This window comes from Lathyrus oleraceus, chromosome 1, assembly GCF_024323335.1.
Source record: "Lathyrus oleraceus cultivar Zhongwan6 chromosome 1, CAAS_Psat_ZW6_1.0, whole genome shotgun sequence".
Classification (NCBI taxonomy): domain Eukaryota; kingdom Viridiplantae; phylum Streptophyta; class Magnoliopsida; order Fabales; family Fabaceae; genus Lathyrus; species Lathyrus oleraceus.
Window position 1 is genome coordinate 27431094 of NC_066579.1, and position 22979 is coordinate 27454072.

A 22979-nucleotide genomic window follows, 5' to 3' on the forward strand; every position below is an offset into this window, starting at 1 on the left:
ACATACTTTATAAAATGAATCCAACACTTAATAAACAAAATTAAATTATATACATGTAGGAGAGTAGGATATCCACCGAGCTGCTTGCAGTTGAGCATGGACGCATCTCCAAGGCATCTGTATATGGTAACTAGTGCAGCTGCTCCCCAACTATATCCCGAACATCTATCTAAGTCCGTAAACAGTAGGAGATATCGTGCCTCGACAAGTGTAAAGGTCTTGTCGGCAAAAATTATGGAACCCACCAACATCAACAAATATGCTCTAGTCGCATATGCCTAGCTAGAAGCAGCTTTATGATATACGAATAAATCATATAACCACTCCAATTTATAATAAGAACCCCTGCGGCTACAAACATGTGATTGTGCCTCACCATGTGACACTCCTAAATAGTCAACAACAAGTTCAACAACAACCTCTTCAGTGACATCCTGAGGACTCCAGAAGACACCCCTGATGGGTAAGTGAAGCAGACATGAGACGTCATCCAAAGTAATGCTCATTTCACCAAACGGCATGTGAAATGAAGATGTCTCTAGATGCCATCTTTCCACAAATGCAGATACCAAATTTGTGTCTATCTTGTTCAAACTAGTTCTTTGAAGTGAAGATAACTCAGACCTAGATACCCAACTCTCCACCTATTGTGGAAGAGCTAGTGGAACCCTCGATGTCAGCTTTAGTCCGTGTCCAGCAACCTTTAACTCTTTCTTCATACCTCTTTCCTAAAAACAATTGAAACACATATTATAAAACACAATATAAAATATTCAAATATTATTCAATTTCAAATATATCCCGTTTATTTACCTCACCAAACCATAAATGGCGAGCAACATGATACTCGTACTTTACCAAAAGAGACGTATCGTACGGCCCTCCTGGATATCCAATCGGCTCTGCTGCAGATGAAGATGCGCCCCGACCTAAACTGCGGTCTGAAATCCTACCATCTGCACCTCGTCTTCGAACCACTATAAAAAAATATTATAACAAAATAATTTTAAAAATAAAAATAAAAAAATAAAATAAAATAAACGCACCTGAACACTTCTTAAAAGAGTTCTGGTGTGAAAAAAATTAGATTGACTACCGGAATATTTCTTAAAAGAGTTCCGATTTAGTTCATGCAAACCGGAAGTCTTTAAGAAATAATTCTGGTATATACTCTTACAAACCGAAAGACTTTCTTAAAGAGTTTCGGTTCAATGCCCCAAAACTGCAGCAAACCGAAAAGTCTTTTAAGAAGTGTTCCAGTATATGTTTTGTGAACCGGAAGACCTACCTCAGTGTTCCGATTTACAAGTCCAAAAATGCTCTTTCGAAAGTCTTCAAACGCAAATGAAAAAAAAAATTATTTCTGAAAAATATACCTTATTTATATGAGAGTATTTTAATCCAAAAAATTTAATTCTAAAGATAGGGATATAATTGTAGGGGTACGAGGTAAAACTTTTCATCTCATAGTTCTCATTCTAAATCCTCCAGAGAATTTTCTGGGTATATTAGAGTTAAGAGTCCTACCTAATTAAATAAGACATTTGAATAATATACCCCTAAATTATTATTTTTTAAGTCTAATTACACCTGATATAAATTTCAAGATAATATTAAAATTCATCTAAAAAAGTAGTTGAGTCAACTTATTATCAGATTTTTGCAATCCGTCATATTTCAATTTTTTTATTCCCAAAATTTAAAATTAATAAATATTAAAAAAAAGGTTTTATTTTTATTTTTTCCTATTATTTTCATTTTTTTAAGTTTGGTCCTTTATTTTAAATTCTATGTTTTTGTTTCTTTCATTTCATTTCTTTTCTTGAAATTTAGAGGAATTTAAAAATAGATTTTAATGACATGATATTCTAGGCGATAATGTGTCATTTTCATATTTAAAATGATTATTATTTATAAAAAACCAAAAGAAAATATGAATTTTTAGTGATTTATTTTTTTCAAAATATTTTTTAATTATATATCATTTTAAAGAAAAGATTAAACATTAATTACTTATAATGTATAAAAATAAAATTTTGAGGTCGAAGGGAATCAAACCGGAGTTTGGAGCGTGATGTTTATCATCTTAGCTATCAAAATTTATAGCAACAACAATATTTAACATTTTAGGAGACACTAATAACTCCTCCACCAACTATAGAAAGCATTAACATTTCAGTTCATTTGCCATCTTTTGCAATTAAGCCAATAATTAATATATATTTTAAAGATAAAGTTACCTTGTGTCCTAAAAATACAAGTTAAGAAATCCATAATAATTAAGAATTCTAAATAAAAAAAATATGTTATACTAAGATCATTGAATACAAATAATATTTTTTTAAATTAATTATTTATGTATTTATATTTTTAGTATATTGAATATACATATATTTAAAAAAATATATGTTTTTAATCTATTAAATAATGCTTAATTTATTATTTTAATTTTTTAATCAGTGTCCAAGGATACTCGTTAACATTTCACATAAAAAAATTGTATTAAAAAAATTAATTATAAATTTTGATATAATCAATATACAATTTTTAAAAATATATTTTTATATTTAAGATACAAGTTAGCATTACTTTTTTAAAATTACATACTTGGTGGCAAGGAAAAACTAAAGTATATTATTTTTTCACCAAAAATAAAGTAAAAGAGAGTTTCGAAAAATAATATTTTTAAAAATATATAGAAAATTTTGTAACATGTTTTAAATACAATTTATATAGAATAATAAAGAGTTCTTATCATTATTATATTTATAATTTGTAAAATATTATAACAATATAAATTATATTTCAATATAAAAGACTAAGTGATTTATTTATTACATTTATAAAAATATAAAAGTAAATTAATATATATGCCATTAATCATTTGTTTGTTTATAACTTTTCTTAATTAAATAAATACGGAAGTTATTCAATATATGTCAATTTTCTATCTGCACATTCCACATGTAATATATGCAATATAGCAATCAAAACTTGTGTATAATTGTATACAAAAATATAATTAATATATTCAAGCAAATAATTAATTCAATTCAATTACATAAATTAACTATAATTTTTACATAAATTCAAATTTATCATCACTTAATTGAATTAATCCTATTTTTACATAGTTTATGTAGATTATGCAAACTAATGAAAAAAAAAAGTGTACATAAAACATAATCTTTAAAAAAGATATTAGGTAGATAAACCAAGTCAATAGTATATGATGACAAGTGTCTCACCAATATTAATAACAATTTATTGATAACAAATACTCTATCACAAAATAAATGTCTTTCTAGATAAATAAATTTATCTCAAAATAATAAATTTTTTAATACAACATTAATTATTATGTATTTATGAAATACTAATAATTAAGAGTAAGATTATAAAATTGTTACATTTATTTATTAATTATTACTCTTTTTTAATATGTTATACAATCTTAAAATAAAAATATTTTGAGACGGATGTACTAATAGATAAAATATATTGAAGGGTGGACATCCCTAATTGGAATGGTAAATTTGTTGTTCATCCCATTTAAAAGTGAGGATTTCAAATTTTAATGCGTCCCTCACAAAAGTGTGGATGGGTGGGAAATTATGTTACTATTTATATTTATAAAAGTTCAAAAAATAACATAATAGATGTATTAAAAGATGAAGACTTAAATCTTTAATCGAACCGTGCTGGTTTTATCACTCCTAATCACAATCACCCGAAGATCCAGAAGAGTCAATAAAATTCTTCGCATAACATTGTAATAAAAATTTTAAGTGTCTACAATTCAACAATGAGGCTAATAAACAGTGTCATTTGATACAATTCATTCATGTGCATCTAACTGTCTTAGCCAGTTTTGTACGAAAAAAGTCAAAGAATGATCTGGTTTTCAATCTTTTTACCATGGCATGCAATGTAACTTCACAAGTAAGACTCTGAACTTTATCGAGCCATATCCTAAACCAACATTCAAATATGAATAACGGATGTTAATTGTCCTTGTCTTTTTGTGTCTTAATAAACTTTTCTCCAACATATAATAACTCAAATCATTTGGCATCAAAACGGCAAAGATGAAAACTACAATATGGAAGAAAAGCTTCTAAGTCACATGACATAAAGAAGTTAGCTTCTTTCTTTTTTGCATAAAAAGAATTTAGTGATCAAACTTATTCTTAAATTAAGGAAAATTCATTGATCCATCCTCTCTACCAAAATGGCATAACTTTATAAGCTACCAATGTGAATCATTAGTATCTGAATCATATTTCTCCCAATTTTTCTTCATTTTCTTGATACAAAAAATTTCGTCCATAGTAGCACACATACATTTGAGACTTACAGTTTCAACACAGAAGAGAGGTATATATAATAATGTGTACGGTTTGCAAGGTATAGAACAAATGTTGTGTGTACTACAATGTATATTGTTTTATTGGTGCAAAAATAATACCTAGTTTCTTCTTTTGTTAGTATATATAAAAGGCTAATAATAAAATTACACAGCAACATGAGCAACATGAACATTAATATGTAATACAACTTAGAATAAATATTCAGAACTACAATAAAACCAAAGGTGTGATAAGAGAAACTAAAACAAGTAAATGATTGCAGGAAAGGAACTTACTTTCAATAGGTTGAAACCAAACTTTCAACGTAATGGGTCACATTAAACCAACTTATGTGTATGCTATTTATAAATGTAGTTTGCCTTACTAGTCTATTTTCTGTGCTATTATAGCAAGTTATTTCGTTAGGACTGCTAGCAAATATCATCGTATCTCCATTCTCGAAAACATGTAATGGCAACATATTAACAACTCCATGTGAATCAAATTTAAGCAATTTCATCCATGACTCTCCAACTCCAAATTCCTTCATCTGCCATATAACAAAATCAAACCCTTTGGAATAGTGAGAAACACAAAGACATTCCATCAATACGCAAACAATTGGGCGAATAACTGACTCTTCAAATCCCTTAGGGAACGAAAAGTGTGTGTAGGTCTCTGTTCCCAAATCAAGTGAGATAATCACAAATTGTTGAAGAGCATAATAATAAGGTCGGGTATTATCACGGAGGGCAAACCAATTAAGACTATTATTCAATTTCAAATAGACACCAGCTTTCAGCTGGTTGTAAGTGTAACTATACCGATAAGGTTCCATAGCAAAACTTTGAACATGTCTCCAAACATTATCACCAATATTGAAAACTCTGACCTCCTTAGGAGAAAGGCCACCACCTTATATTTCTCAATTAAATTATCATAACCAAATGAGAACTCGAAAGCGGTATTACGACCCCGACCCCGGTGAAAAGAGCCTACTTTTTGAGACAACCACCTGGTTGCTGGATTCCATAGATAGAATTCATTCTTACGAGAACTCGGAGAAATCACCAAACAAGTCAATCCATTGCAGGAACCAATAATATGACAGCGCTTTTCCATCAACTTATATTTAGAAACTTCCGGGAAAAGATTGATGGAGCGATTCTCAGGCAAACTGCGTAGTGTGAAAGGATTGTGTATGCCAACATTGCAAGTACTTGAAAAGTATGTTGAGGAAAGAAGGATGTGTGGGTTTGGTGAAGATTTGATGAGGTGCATTTTGACGAAGAATGGATCGGAGATAAGCGAGTTCCAAGACTTGTTCACACATTTGAATCGCAAAAGTGATTTCACTTTAAGCAATGACAGTACCTCGGAAATAAGTTCCTCTGGCAATGTTTCACATGCCGCTTTGCAGGAGAGGTAAGCATCATGTGTGATGATAGGGTGAAGTTCGAAGTCTGAACCCTTACACAATTCAAGTGAACCGAACGCGACGATGGTTTTTTTTATTAGAATATATTGACCTAAGAATAAGTGAAAAGAGTAATTCCAAAATCATATAATTTAATATTAATTTAATTTAATTTATTAATCATTTATTTAAGAGATTCATATCTTTTCTTCAATTTATTTCCGTCCGAATCACTTCCTAAAATAGTTGGTACAAAATGTTCCAATTCTTTTATTATTTTTTATATTAAAAAGAATATTTTTTTGCAAACTTTTTTTTTATAATATGTAACACAAATTTTAATTTTAATTATCTATATACCTTACTAGCAACTCTACAAAAATTCTCAATTTTTATAAACTTCTTGACATGGTAATTTAACAAAACTCTTCACTTTTTAATTTTATATTTTTAATTTCTACAATATATAACTTTAGTTCTCATTTTGTTAAATTCTATTATCTTTATATTTTGTTATGACACTATAAAATATAGAAGAAAAAAAATGTTCTATGTGACGATTTTACTATTGACTTTATTGGTTGCTGATTTGGAATCATTAAGGCACAGTTATGCAACCATTAATAAGGGACATTAATACAGATTTTATAGTTATATTATATGAATACATTTATATTTATTTACACAACCATATAGAATATTTCTCTTCTTGTATAAAGGAATTACTCTGAGTTAATTAGGACTTTATTAGTTTCTTTAGTTAAGTATATTAGTTAAGCTATTTATGTCCTATTCTATTGTGTACAAACTTAATAAAAAAATACAGAATTTCTACATGGTATCAGAGCTACCGTTCTAATCCGAAAGAAAGAAAAAAAATAAGGTTTTTCCATGGAAGAAAAAACAAACAGTTCAAGCATCTCAGATGTTGATCCAAAGACAGCGACGGGAAACACCATCGGTCATAATGAGACAATTCTTATTACTTGTTACAAGCTTAATGGACAGAATTATACACACTGGTCCAGATTTGTCTGACTCTTCCATTAAGGAAAGGGAAAGGAAGACTACATCACCGACGACGCTAAACAACCAGCAAAGACTAATTCAAACCATGTAAAGTGGAAACTTGAAAACAATCTTGTGATGTCATGGTTACTCAACTCCATGACAAATGAGTGTGGTGAAAATTTATGTATTATGGCAATGCTGTAGAAATTTGGAATGCAGCCAATGAGACCTATTCAAATATGGATAACACTTCAGCCATATTTGAGATCAAAAGTCTCTTTCATAATCTTCAACAAGGAGACTCTCTAGTAACTGGGTACTATCACACTCTCAAAAAGTACTTTCATTTCTTGGTCATGTTTCACAAACCCAACTGGTTATGTCACATGCACCTTTTCATCTAGAGGGTCATTCTGTAATGCACATTTCACGTACATCTGACATATCGACCTATTATGTATATTGGCTAGACCAACAATCAACCTGATTGTTTTGAATCTAGATATTGGTGCAAAAACTTCATCATAGATGATTCCTTCTTTTTGAAGAAATCCATTTTCTACAAGTCTTGTCTTGTGTCGAGTTACTTCACCTTTTGGATTTAGCTTGACTTTGTATACCTATTTCACATCAATTACCTTCTTCCTTTTCGGAAATCCGACTAGTGACCAGGTATCATTGTCTTTTATGGATTTTATCTCATCCACCATAGCTTTCGTCCACCTTGAGTCTTTCAATGCTTCAGTTGCATCGACTGGCTCAATATTTTCATAGAAGGCATAATGTACTAGCTCACATTTATCATCGACCATATATTCTGATGTGATTACACATTCATGCAGTCTTGCAAGCATGTTTTTGGTTCTCTGGGGTCTGCTTGTGCTAGCTTGACCTTCGATAGTTTCTTGTCGAACTTCTCTAACAACTTCACTTATTGGTTCATCACACATGATTCTCATTGAATCCTTCTTGATATTCTTAGTCCAATATCACTCCTTAAGCTCATCTACAATCACATCCCTATTGATCACGACTTGCTTGTTCACTAGGTCGAACAGTTTGTATCCAACAGTCAAATGATATCTCACTAGGATCTTCTTACTCGACTTATCATCCATATTTCTTCTCAGTTGATATGGCACGTACCTATCTTCTATGGATCCAAACACCTTCAAGTGGCTTAAACTCAATTTGACACCAGGCTAACATTCTTCTAGTGTGACACCTTCAAGCCTGTTTGTCAGACATATGTTTAGTATGTATGTTACAGTGATACAACCTCACCCCATTGCTCATTTGGGAGATGCTTTCCTTTTAATATACTTCTCACCATATTCATAATGGTTTTGTGTTTTCTTTCAACAGTACCACTTTGTTGAGGGGTGTATGGTGGCACCACCTCATGCATAATTCCTTCTTTTGTACATAGCGTGTCGAAATCTTTTGACACGTACTATCCACTTCCATTTGTCCTCAGAACCTTAATCTTGTGACCACTCTATATTTCCACCATTGCTTTGACTTAGTGAAAACATCGATCATATCACTTTTCTTATTGATTAAGTAGGTACACAACTTACTGATGTAATCATCAATAAATGTAACAAAGTATTTGTTACCTCCAAGTGAATCTACTTGGAGAGGATCACACACGCCTAAGTAGATTATCTCGAGAGTGGTTTTCGATTTTCTTTTTGCATCCTTGTTGAAGTTATTCTTGTGTTGCTTTGCTTGAACACATTCTTCACATACTTCTGCTGGAATATGGATTTCTTGTAGGTCTGAAACCATGTTCTTCCTCTTCAGATTACTGATGTCATTAAAATTCAAGTGACCAAGTCTACAATTCCATAACCAGTCATCTTTCCTAGTTGTAGTCTCCAGACACTTGTGTTCCAACACATCAAGTTCAATCTTGGAGGTTCTATTATGAGACATAGGAGCCTTCAAGATTAACCTATTACTTGAGTTGATCACTCTCACCATTTTATCTTTTATCAATACTTTGTAATTCCTCCCGACCAACTGAGTTATACTTAGCATATTACTTTTCATGCCAGTATGTACAACACATTGGATATTACTTATTGCTTACCATCCTTTCTCCTGATCAGAACATCATCATACCTTCAGCAGATAGTGTATTGTTGTTTGCAAATTTTACCTTGTTCTTCAACGAGGGACTGGTGTTGATAAACCAGAATTTTCTTCCATTCATGTGCGACGAACAGCTTGGGTCGAGATACCATTGATCTTTGAATATTTCTTCTTCTTTTGTTGTGACCGTTAGCATCATTTCGTCTTATTTTACAAGTTTTGCATCACTTTCTTGATTTTTCTTGCCTCCTCGACATTGACTTGCATAATGGCCATATTTTTTACAATTGTAGCACTGAATATGACTTTTATCTAGTTTTCTTCCATCACCTCTTCCTCTATATACACCACCACCTCTGTGATTTCCTTGGTTAGAATATTGTCTCTGATTTGATGAACTACCTTCTTGATGGTTTCCTCAGCCTTTGCCTATATTTCATTTTCCTTTGCTTTTCTTTTCTTTAGTCGACTGAGCCTGCAAAGCCACGTCAGTCTTCAACTTGCTTTCAGTTCTTTCAACCATTCTTTGTTCATGAGATTCAAGTATCCCTTGAAGCTCTTCTTTTGTCATACTTGATAAATCCTTCGATTCTTTTATGGCTACTAACGCATGATCAACTCTGGATCCAATGACCTCAAAATCTTTGACACTACAGATTTTAATGTCAACACTTTTCCACATGTTTTGATTTGATTCACCAGTTTTGTTACTCTGGTGAAGAAATCAAACACACTTTCGTTGTCTTCCATCTGAAGTAATTCATACATTCTTTTCTGAGTTTGCAACCTCACCTATTTCACTTTCTCAGCGCCTCCAAATGATTTTTCCATAATGTCTCATGCTTCCTTCGTCGAATCTACATCACCAACTTTCTCAAAGTGGTATGGATTAACACATTGATGGATTAAAAAGAGAGCCTTATAATCCTTCTTCTTCAATCTTTGTGTGCAACCTTTTGTTCATTCGTAGCATTCTCTCCAATTTGTGTTACTCCATTCTTCACAAAATCCTAAAGATCTTGATAACAGAAAACAACTTTCATCTGCTTACACCAATTTTTATAATTCTTACCATTCAAGATTGGAAGATTCACTAGAAAATGCTCATTTGATGATTCATTGTGATTCAATACATCCCAAAAATCACACAGGCAGTGCTCTAGATACCAGATTTTAGGAAAACTTCAATCTTGAAGTTAACCGAATCAATATTGATGAACAAGAATCAATCTTTCTGATTGATCATAACTCGTGTTCTTCACCCTCTATTTAGGTGAAACAACCACTCCTTGGTTGTAAGATGATTTTGCACTACGCAGAGATTGAAACAAGAAAACAATACAATTGGAAATGAGAGAAAAGAGAAATTCTGGAGGAAGAAGAAGAATGTATTGTTGTGCAAATTTCACTCTTAGTAATTGCTACAATGTGTGTTAATCACAACTGTGATTTCTGAAACTACACAAAATTATTACAAAACTTGTTATTCTCACTTGATACAAATGAAATAAAGATCTTCTCTATTTACAGTGAGATTACTTGCACTTCAAGTAATCACAAAATAACTACTCAACTAAAACTAAGTTAAGACAATCGTCTTTGACTTTGTCGACTCCTTCGACAGCTATATGCTTCGACTACATGTTTCGACATACACTAAAACACCTATCAAAATCCGTCGAATACAAACACAATATTTCAACTTCGATACAAAGAATTACAAATTTAATAATTTTCTCCCTTTTTTAGAAGAATTGGCTGAGACACGCCGTTTTCGAAAACATCCTTTTAGAACAAAAGAAATCGTCAACAATTTATAAATAAAACGTATAGTAAATGAAAAATATATATACATATAAGTCTACAACTAATATCCTTATTATTTAAAATATATATAAAATCATTTAATTTATTTATTAAATTAACTTTTAAAATATATCTTTGAAAATATCTTTAAACTCAGATAATATAATTTTAAGATATATCTTTAAAAATATCTTTAAACTCAGATAATATAATTTTAAGATATATCTTTGAAAATATGTTTAACCTTCGGATAATATTTTGAATGGTAGGACATAAGATGCCTTTAAGTTATTTTTTAAAATTTATATTTGTTGTTTTTCCAGAAGGGGAGTGCCTAAGCCCCAACAAAAAAACAACTAGCAAATATATCTTACAAAGAAACATGAATGTCTTCTAAAAGCGTGTGATTCAATTATCTAGGACACTCATCAATGTACTCATTTATTCCTTTGATGCCCTTGCTTAGCCAAAATGTCTTATTGCTTTCATATTTATGCTAGGATTTATTTTATTTTATTTTTATTAATTTTACAAATAAATTGAATGATTCAATAGTTTGTTTAAATATTTTATAGATATTAGTTGTATATACTATTTATTTTGTTTTGATAAATATTTTAAAGATATTAGTTGTATATTTACCTATTATGTTTTCAATCTTGTTACCATGGCATGCAATGTAACTTCACAAATAAGGTTCTCAACTTTAATTCTCAAAATGTTCAATCTCTCTATGAATTTATGATTCTTTTTGTTTTCATCCCAAACTCAAATATTAATCACACAAAAATTTCACATGTTAGATAGTAAATCAAGTATTCAAGAAACATCCTGCAAGAGATGTATATCCTGAATCAAGTACTGATTACATCTATTTTTATACAAGGAAAACCTATAATACCTTTACATGATAATGAATGAAAAAATACTACTAAAAAAACACAAAAAATACACTAAAATAAATCACTATTAGTTAGCTAGTAGTGATGTTACTATATGAGATTTTAAAAATAACCGAAATCGGAATGTTGACAACATGACCTTGATTACCAAACAGTCCAATCTTCCCGTAGCTCACAACAGAATTATTCGCAGTTGCATTCAAGATCACAGACAAGACTTGTTTTCCGCCATTCGCAATAGAAAAGTGAGTTGGAGTTACTTTCACCGAAACACCGAAAGGGGCGTTCCAACCAACACTGTAAGTTTCGTTATTTCCAGCAATGTTTTGAACTGTTCTTTGCACAATTGTGGACTGGTTTAGCTTTGATAAAGTGATTGAAGGCAAGTTTAGATCAGCACCATTTAGAGTGGAGTTATAAAGCAAACAATTTTGACCGGTGAAGTTTAGTACCACCGGAGCTGAACCGTTGATGCCACATAAAAATGACATGTAATCATCGTAACCTACAAAGAGACATGTTCGTTAATAACCGGTATATGTATTAAAATGGGAACTTTTATTGAAATGTGATTACTACTTACTAGTATCAAAGATCAAACCCGGGTTCAATGCTCCTGTTGCATTCACAAAACCGCTTCCCATGTCAAAAGGAGTAGCCGGAGTCTGGCTTAGATCTGGAAAGGCATATGATCGTTGAGCCATAATCGGTCCACCGCTTTTATCATTCTGAGAAGCAGTAGTAGAAAGGGCGGAACTGATGGCTGCAGGACTGAAATTCGGAAACTTTTGCTTAATCAGCGCAGCAAGACCTGCAATATGTGGTGCAGCCATACTTGTGCCCGACATCATTGCAAAATTCTCACCTGATAAGAATGCAAATAAAATATTTAATTTCACATTATCATGTTTGTTTCACGATTAAAAAAATCATGTTTTTAAGAACCTTGAAATTCAACCGAGTCAGTTCCAAGAGAACTCCAAGCTGCCCATATAAAGTTTCCAGGAGCTAACAAGTTAGGTTTCAAAATATCGGCTTGGCGAGGAAGACTGTCCTCGGGATCCGGTCCTCTTGCAGAGTAATGCATAACCTTTGGGGAAGCAGCACTGTAGTTTGCTTTTAGACCACCACAGATTGCGGCAACAGCCCCAAATTTAACAACTTTCTTCGAAACCGCATCTATCTCCAATGAAGAATTGTAGTATTGCATTAAAATCTGACCAGTTGAAACAAAAACGAAACTATCAGCAGGTCATTCCTTGCATGTAAAAGAGAGAGGAATAAGGTAACATATTGACCAAATCTATGTTAAGAGGGACAATAATGGAGAAAGCACCTTTGAGTCATTTGTAGATGGAATTATTATGCCAGGCGTTTTCATTGCAACTGGATTAAGCTGAAAACCGATCACATAAGGATCCATATAGAAGACAACACCAGCTGCACTATGGTTTTTGGCTGTTTCTGACGCTCGTTTGATTGTGGAAATGCCAAGCACAAATCGAATTGAATAGCTGCAGATCATAAGGTTCCCTTTGATCAAATCGCGATTGTACTTGCTTGCATCTTGGCACTCACCAACATACATATCATCAGCGACCGTTGTGTCGTTGTTTAAAGCATCACGCGCATGAATCAGTTTGTAAAGTTTGTTTTCATCCGTGCCAGCTGGGAAAAATAATCAAAAGAAAAATAACAAAATTGAAACAGTTCATTCCTTGACTAATTTGGAAATTGTTATCCGTGAACAGAAAAAAATAGACTTACGTGCAAGTCCTACTCCAAGTATGGTAACATTGTTTCCAAGACTTATGGAGTTACTATAAAGCCGGTCATGAGAGGCAGCACCAACAGTAAGGATCCATGGACTGAAAGAAGACATGCTCATTGGTGATGGCCCGGTATTTCCAGCAGCTTGAACCACAAAAATACCAGCCTTTACAGCTGACAGTAATGCCATGTCAATAGGATTGAAGAAAGTTGCAACACCGGGAGGACGCCGATTTGGAGTGATAGATAAACTAATTATGTCAACCCCATCTTGAGCTGCCTATAAGCAATCGGAGATATGTACTATTATTATTAGACTTCAAGAAAAAAGCGAAAAAATGGATGCAATTTCAGAAAAATGAGTTGCTAGTGCAACATAAAAGTTTACTTTTTTGCACATAATAATAACTCATTCAATTCAATATCGACGTGGATTAAGTAATTAACAGTATATGTACCTGGTCAATTGCTGCAACAACGTCTGCAGCGAATCCTCCAAAGCTCTTGTATAACGCCTTGTACACCGCAATGCTGTACAAAATTGAAATGTAATTAAGTAAAGATGAGATGAAGTAGAATAACAAACGAATCTATAATGTCGTGTATAACTCTGGATCTGGAAAATTGCTACAAGTGTTAAAAGTAATAATAATAATCATCATAATGTGAAAAACTAAATAACTAAGACATAGTTCCAGATTATTTACTGCGAACGAGGAGCCATCCCACTAGCATTCCCAAAGTGATGCCCAGCAACAATCACCGGAATCCCATGGTTTCCTGCTGCAACCGATGCGGTATGCCTGTGTAATATACACATCAAATGGACAATTAGTCAAAGGAGAAGAAAATTCAACATATCTTAATTTATGGCTTGCATAATCAAGTAAACATAACTAATTATGTTGCGATTGAAACCAGTTTGACAAAATTTTCATTTTCAAATGATGGATAAGAGCATCCGAGGCATCGCAATTTCAGAACAACACCTCAAAATTATTCTTTTTTATTCCAAAAAACTGGTGAAGCTCCAATGAACAAAACAAAACACCTTAAAGATCTCAAAACAACCACAAATAGAAACTAGACATAATTCATCAATGTTAAAGTAGACAATGAATGGAGTTGATAAAATAGACCAGTTAATTTAACAAGAACCGCTAAAATCAAACACAACACAAACTGATTTTGAAATGCCAAAAACTCACGTGCCATGGCCATCGCCATCAAAGGGAGAAGCGTAGTCTTGAGTCATGTTAAATATTCCTCTTGTTATAGCAGATGCTGCAAAATGACGGGCCCCAACAAGTTTTCTATTGCAAGAGCCAGATGGAAAATCTCGAGTAACCTCGCAGATACCAGAAAAATGAGCAGGAACAGGATATGGATGTTGAGATTTATTGTCGCCGAAACTAGGGTGTGATGGATCTATTCCAGTGTCAACAAACCCAATAACAACTCCTTCTCCAGCAATATCAAAACCACCATTTTGAGACCATGCTCCTTGTGGCAAACCCAAAAATTGTGGAGTATGTGTAGTCGCTGTTCTAACGGAAAAATCCAAAACCACATTGGACACTTCATCGCTGCTTGATAGTCTCTCTGCCTTCATGAATCAGCAAATTCAAAAGTCAAGAATACATTTGTTAAAAGTAAATTAAACCAAAAATTGGTAGCAATGTTGAACTAACTATGTAGCCCCGACACTTCTCATTAAAGGCGTGTACGTTGTCTGACATAACAAAGACACAAATTATTATTGGTGTTAATGTGTCAGGGTCATGTGTGTGCCGTGTCGTGTCTTCATAGGTGATTAAGCCGAATCATAAATAGGAAGAAAAAAAGAAACTAACATGTATATAGCATATACAAAAATGGACATAAACATGATGCTAAAATCTAACATTTCATACCTGCTGTTGGGTAACAAGAACAGCAAATCCATTAATCAGGTAATGGTAGCTATAGAGTTTCAAATATTTCTCTCCTTTCAACACTTTCTTCAACAAAGAATCGTGCACTCGTGTAACATAAGAGCCATATCTCTTATCTGTCTTTGTAATATTGTCATATCTATGAAAAAAAGAGCAACAAAAACAACAATGGGTTTCATAAACAAGCTCAAAAGTCTTGAAACTAGGAAGTAAAGAAAACATGATGATGATGCAAAGTACTGAAAATTTGAGAATATAATTAACAAATAAAATGACTCATTTCAAACATAAAATCCAACAATATATCATTTATAGATGATATAAGCAATCATTTAACTAATACTTATCATCTTAGCAAAATAGTGCATAGCTTCCACAAGAAGCCTAATGATTTGGGATAAAGAAACCCCCAAAGAATTGAAAAAGCTTAACATCTTGATCTACAAGAATTAAGAACAAACCGTCCAAATCACATGCAACAAAATTACAAACCCCAAACAAAAAGTACTAAATAGGAGTGAGTTAGAAGAATGATACCTTGGTTTCTGAAATTGAGTTCTTCCATTATCTTTGAAACCATTATTATCATCATTGAACCTTGTCAAAACACCATAGGAATGAGAGGTTGGAGCTTGTTTCAAAGTAACAACATAAACAGAAGTAGTAGCATTATCCAGAACATCTTGCAGGCATAAACAAGGCACAAGAATGACCAAACTAAACAACACAAAATGTGTCAAATTATGTTTCCCCATCAGGGTTTCTATGAAAACTGAAGAAGGCAGAGTTGAATCCAAAGCAAACCCAGCAAGTGTGAAGAAGAAGAAGAATAGTTCACACACCCACATGCACCATTGTCAAGTTCAAGACTTTGTAGCTTCTAAAGACTAAAAAAGCAATGTGATGTGTTTGAGAGGGATAGAGGTAAGAGAAATGGGAGTGATAAAGTAAGAAACTTTTGTGAGGAGAGAGAGAGAGAAGTGTTTAGTTTAGTTAAGTTTGGAGAATCTAGAAGCAAGGGGTTGTGTTGTTCTTGTTGGGTTTTGGGAATTTGAACTTTTGTTTATTTAATTTTTAATTAATCAAAGAAGAAGAAGAAAATAATGGATGGAAAAAATGAACGTTTAATTTGGATTTATTCGTTTTTGGAATTTTTGGGGTCGTTGGTTGTCAACATTTGTATGCTGGTGTGTTCTCGTGACATGTGTAAATGATGACAACTACTTTTTGTTTTCTTTTTCTTTTTTTTCTGTTTGTACTTTAGGTTATTTTTCTTATTATGTTTTTTTTTTTTTGATAATCACTTGTATTAATACGCACAAGGGGTGCAACCCAATACAAAAGGAACAAAGTTACAATCCAATGCAATTAGCAGGATTAGCAAACCACAAATCTCTAGAAATATCAATATTCCCCTTAGACAAAATAGAAATCCAATCCCACCCAATTGATTTCTTATTATGTTGAAATGAATGTATTTTTCAAGTTTTGTTAAATACGAAAAAACTGTATTATATTTTGGGAAAAACTCACAGAACCGACACTCCTAAAGAAATTAAAAAAATATCTGAAACTAAGACTATTTATGAGTGCGGATCGATATATATCTGTTGATTCAAATCAATTCAACTCATAAACTATTTGAATTCATTTATTTGCAGGTTTATTCAACCCAGCCGATAATAATACGTATAATTTTTGTTCAGGTATCGGATTTGATTTTTGCAACCCGTAAATTCGTTGACTCAATTTATTGATGTGATTTTAATAATTTATTATTATTTTAAATAAAAATATAAATTAATAACGGATAACCATAACTTTTCTAAAAAAAATTATTCTCCATCAATAATACTAATAAACCAAAGAGTTTACGTAATTATAAGATTAAATGTTATTTCTTATTTTCTTTTGTATCATTTTCAACTTATATATTTTATGGAACTAACATGTCTTATTGAATTTTATACTATTATAAAGTGTTATGTCGTGTTGATGAATTTTATTAGATATTATTGAGTGTTATAAATGAGTGATTGTATTGAGTTGTGTTACTTTTTTTTTAAATCGACAAAAAAATCATAAAAAATATTTTTTTATTTGAAACACAACTCACGAACCCAACCTAACTCATTAAGGAATTGGTAGGTTCGGATCAGTTTTGACAATGAAATTATGGGTTGGACAACGGACACAGCTCATTTAAATTTGAACGGGTTAGGTCAAACTCGATCCAACCCAAATAAGGGTATCCTTGAGAAGACAAAGAAAGTTGTTCTTTGTGAGTCCTTGAGAAGACTAAGGTTTAATTGGATCCTTGAGAAGACAAATAAGGGTATTCTTTGTGTTTATTATAATTTGTTGATTATAGTGGGTTAAGTCCTTGTGGATAAGGCAAATCACCTTGGCGGGTGGATTGAATTAGCTTCGAGTTTCAAGCGAACCAGGATAAAAATCATTGTGTTTTTATCTCTTCATTTTTTAACTTGTTAGTGGTGTTTTTGTTTTTGAAATATCTTTTGCTTGTAAAACCCAATTCACCCCCCTCCCCCCCTTTCTTATGTTTTTCACACCTTCATATTTGTCAATTCATTATGGAGAAAATTCCTTAGACTCACAATAACATCCATGCATTTCTTTTATAGATTCTCCTTTCTCCTGTAGTTCCAGCGCTTTATCCCTAAAGTAACTAAAATAGAAAAGTATTCCTACTTGCTTTTTTACCTATATTTTTAATTATTTTTATTTATTAGAGGATTCCTCAATGCTAATAAATTGTTATCCATTTCTAAGATGACCATCTAATGATATAAATATGTAGCAGGAAATTATATGACAAAATAAGTCACTAATTCCATATCCTAACACACAAAAGATCATTTTCTCATTAAATTTCACATTGATCAATACAAAGAGTTTTAGCTTATGATGAGCAAAGTGAATACAAAAAAAAAGGTTCCTAAGTTCAACATTTCTAAACAATAAAGAAAGAAAATATTAAACTTAAGAGTGATACTTCAACTACTTGCAACCTTCATCCAGCAAGAAGAGTCTTATGCCACGCATGATTATGCGGTATTCCTTCAGAAATAATGGAATGAGAGGTATGTCTCACTATGGTTCTTCCTTTCCTCTTTGTTATTAACTTTCTCTTTCTAAACTTTTAACTTTTCTCATCCCAACGCAAGTCGTTTTATAAATAGTCTTCAACTTTGGTGTTGTCTCCAAACATGGATCTTGGGCCTCTTGATTATCAATGGTTTCAACTCAAGAAATATGGTATATTCCATTGTCTGCTAGTACTATACTATGGTAGTACATATGGGGGAGACAACATGTTTTAGGGCATGTCTGCACTATAATTTGGTGGCCTATGGCAGCACACAAAATCAACTTTTCAAAACTTTGTGTTCTAGCATTCATCCTTATCCTTTTAACTTTACAGCCCAACCCTAATTGGTTTTCTCTCAATTCTTCCATGACATCCCTAACATCATCATTCAAACCCTGTACTAGCCTATTCTGCCTCTTGGTCTGCTGAGTATTGATCTTAAAATTCTGATGTAACAAAATTTGTCACTAAGGTTACTCATGCACATCAATAAACACATACAAACTACAAGAAATATCACTTATTGTGCTCATTACTAATCAATTCGAACGTATAAAAGCACAAGTAAATAATCATATCTAAGCATAACTTTGCTAAATAATTCAATTATTAAGGTTTTAAATATCTCACAGTAAATGAGTTATCAAGAAGCCCAGCTCTTGTCAGAATTAGGATCTCAATCCATCTTTGAAAAAATTCCAAAGTTAAGAAATAAACAATCAATTTTTCTCTATTTTTCTTATAATTTCTTTTTTTTTTTGTCACTTTGGATTCCTAACAATTTATCTCTCACAGACACACAAACACACACTAATATAACATGCACATTTCAATTAGGTCACAGATCTTGACGAATATCTTCCCCCTCACTGACCTAAAACACTCTTTACAAGATGACCATCATAGATATGCGTCAGGTATTCTCGAATTACATTTTATACAAGACTACCTTTCACAAACACAAAAACTCATAATTACACAAACTAACACTTTCACATAAATCACATTTCACATGAGCTACACTTTACATAACCATATTTCACATGGACCATATATTCATATAAGGCTATTCAAATTATTACATCACTTATTTTAGAAAAAACAAATCTAGAAATGATAAGAGTTCACATTCTAACTAGTTTGACACCTCAAACTTTTCAAATAACCTTACACCATTTAACATTCATTTAAAGATAAAATAATTATAACTTGGGATGAAAAATCTAAAACCCGATGGCAAAAAAACTATTGTCTCCTAGAAAAATCTTACATATAAAACCCATTACCATTCGAATAAAATTAGGTGAAGAAAAAAGTGCAATGTTTAAAAATCAATAAGCAATACATGTTGTGCTCAGATAATCCAAATTCATTTCTACTAAAAGCATATATATTATTATGAGGGATGATGTCCCATCAATATTGAGAGTTCAAAGCAATATCTATATTTGTTACTTGTTAGCATATTGATCTACTTCTCTATATATGAAATGTAATGCATGTTATTTCTAAAGACAAAACCAAACAATTTTTCATTTGTTTCTTAAGCTCCAAGATACAATGTTGTGATTCTTAAAAGCCATATTAGCTCCAACCTTTCTTGTAAACAATTTAAATGGCCAAAATCATGCTGATACCCAAATTTTAAGCAAAATTTCAAAAGTAACTGCAAATATATCTCTAAAGATACCTCCATTAGAGGCTGGACTCGGGCTTCCAAGTACAAACCCCACTAATGTTACATTTAACCCAATAAAATTTATGGGGATACTAGAAGGTTTCCTTGATCATATATAAGCATCTCGAGGATGAAATTTAATCATGAAATACTTGTAAAATTGAAATTCCTCAATAGAAGAAAAGACTTGCTATGATTTATAATCAGATAAACACGAGCACTAATTTTATTGATGGCAACTTGAGTTGAGGGAACTTTCTCATTGAATCTGACTCCATTCTTCTAAAATTAAAAAGGATTGTATTAACAATGCAAGCAACAACCACATCTTTACATTGTTTGGACCATTCTCTATGACAATAGTTGAGAGCTTGGCTAGTAGAGTTATGGTCGAGTTTAAGCCTCAACAAGCAACCAAACCAGTGTCAAATATCTTGAGAAAACCTACAAAAAAAAATCTTGAAAACTATAATCAGTATCTTGTTGGCATATATTATACCTAAATATCGGGTGACATCCTCTAGCCCATAAATTCTCATTCGAAGATGGCATATATCATTTTAATAGTGATTTATACTAAATGGCTCGGCTATTACATGTTGACTCGTTTTTTATTTTCACTAAATTTCTTACATTTGTTTCTCTTAAATATACATTCATTTTTATTAATAGGATAATTATAAATATATTAAATTATTTTATACTATCTCTGATCTTATTTATAAAAAAATATTTTTAAATTTATCGAATAATAAGTTAGATACATTGATTTTCAATAAATCTAAAAATCAACTTTTTCTTATAAATAAATCGAGAGAAAGAATATAATTTCCTAGAAATGCAAGGTTATGTTAGTATTCTAACGTGTGCATAGCTTTATGTCGGCATTCTTTCCTTTCCAACAAGAGAGATCTGTTCAACCTTACATGTCACTAGTCTATTGGCCGAAGCTGCTACAATATCTATGTGTCACTTACGTTATCAAATTCTTTTAAGAATAACCACCCATTTATGCAACGGTCATGTAATAGTCAACGACAAACTTTGAAAAGGAGCATAAACATTGGGTGCACTTGGAATTTTTGCCTATGTGAATTGAATCCCTCAATTCATATACATTGGAACACTTTTCACAAGTTAAAATTTAGAAATTAATAAAATGCTTTTGAAATTTTAACTTACTTTGATATTTTAGTTCATACATCAAGTATTTTATATTACATTGAATTAAATATTTAAATAGTTAGTATCTAAAAATTTATTGAGAAATGTCAAACTAGTTTAGTTTTTATAGTATTTGTTGAAATTTTAACATGTAACAACTTATTCGTGATAACCACCTTTTTAATGATCCTATCTCTAAACTTTTATCTCTATATATAAATTATGTATTAATTTCTAATGTTGATCTGTTAACATTATTTTTATTTTTATGTAGTTATACAATTTTGAATATTAAAAAAATATTATATGGAATAATGGTACCTTAAATATATGTACCGGATAAGATAGACAATTGCATGGAACTCAATTCTTTTTAAAGTTAAATTGTGGTTAAATAAGACTTCAACAAATATAGTTACGATCAAATCGTGATTTAATAGGATCTCAATTTATTTTGTATGAGTAAGTTGCGACTAAATTATTTAAAAACTTAAGAAAATTAAAAAAAACTATAAATACTTCTAGTAACATATAAAAAATAATAGTACAATAACAAAAATTGATAGCTATCAAAATGGGATAGTCCATATGGATAATCCCGCCACATCCAATAAATTTATAGGGTTTGAGCCTTGAAATTATAGCCGAGATTTCAAAGAATTTTTTTAGCACGACCTTAAAAAATCTTATACCCATTAGAGATATAATCAAATGATTTTTGTTTGTCACTTTGGATGATTTTAATTGCTTTGAATGATTTTTGTTTGCTTTGATGATTTTATATTTATCTTTCATTTTCCAAATCTGAGGTTAAGGATGGGAGGTTGTTTTCGGTTAATGATTGTATAGGACAATGTTAATAAAGAAAGAATATATTAAAGTTTATTGTAAATAATTACTTAATATTTTATTTGAGATTATTAGGAATATATATATATATATATATATATATATATATATATATATATATATATATATATATATATATATATATATATATATATATATATATATCTTAATGTCGGGACTCCTGTCTCTAGTGAACGTCTGATTCTTAAACTCATATTAGGCCTAATTGATGCCTATGCTATTGTAGGCTCTCAACTTCGTCACAATGATTCTCTTCCGCCCTTTTACAAAGTACGCCCTATGATCATCTTAGAAGAAACATCTAGAGCGAAAAAGGCAGTAAACATCATTGGCAACGCTACCTTTATCACCTCACACATTGATACATTAACTCTTACTCCTTTCAACCGCACCAACAGCAACGGAGGTGATCACTTCTCGGCAAGTGTACCGATAATGTCGTAGTAATAAAAAAGATCGAATGCACATGGACTGCTATTTAACAAGACAATAGTATGCAATACATAAAAGAATCAGGCGTTTTAAATGCGAAAAGAAAAGAAAGTATTCTGACAGTATTGCGAAAGCGGACATGTTATGTATAGAATATCATATTCCTCTATTGTTGATGTTCGATGCATTACATGAATTGTATCATCACTATAATCCCACGACGAATTAACAAAACTACTATACCCAATCCTTTGACGTATAGCTAACTAATTTATACTCAGAGTTTTCTATCCCTAATTCACCAACTTAAGCAAGATTAAGCAATGCAATAGAGCGTTATTTTCTAAGCCACTACTTGTAGCTTTCTATCCCTAGACCACTAGCGTAAGCACAATAATTTCCCCTAGGTCCAACACATAGACTAATGGTCAGTATTC

At 31.7% G+C, this 22979-nt stretch overlaps 2 protein-coding genes across 2 annotated transcripts; both read right to left on the reverse strand.

Annotated features, from left to right (window-relative positions):
* Nucleotides 1–4604: 4604 nt before the first annotated feature.
* LOC127115375 (uncharacterized) lies at nucleotides 4605–5275 on the reverse strand. The gene has a single exon (XM_051046939.1). The coding sequence runs from the start codon at nucleotides 5185–5187 to the stop codon at nucleotides 4648–4650; it is 540 nt and encodes a 179-aa protein (XP_050902896.1). The 5' UTR covers nucleotides 5188–5275; the 3' UTR covers nucleotides 4605–4647.
* A 6180-nt stretch (nucleotides 5276–11455) lies between these two features.
* Nucleotides 11456–16354, reverse strand: LOC127074370 (subtilisin-like protease SBT2.3). The gene is made up of 10 exons (XM_051015715.1): nucleotides 15824–16354; nucleotides 15266–15425; nucleotides 14561–14958; nucleotides 14060–14155; nucleotides 13811–13883; nucleotides 13350–13632; nucleotides 12919–13250; nucleotides 12528–12798; nucleotides 12166–12447; nucleotides 11456–12087 (listed from the first exon to the last, which is right to left on the reverse strand). Exons 1-10 carry the CDS (start codon nucleotides 16132–16134, stop codon nucleotides 11654–11656), a joined length of 2640 nt encoding a protein of 879 aa, XP_050871672.1. The 5' UTR covers nucleotides 16135–16354; the 3' UTR covers nucleotides 11456–11653.
* Between the last annotated feature and the right edge of the window lie 6625 nt (nucleotides 16355–22979).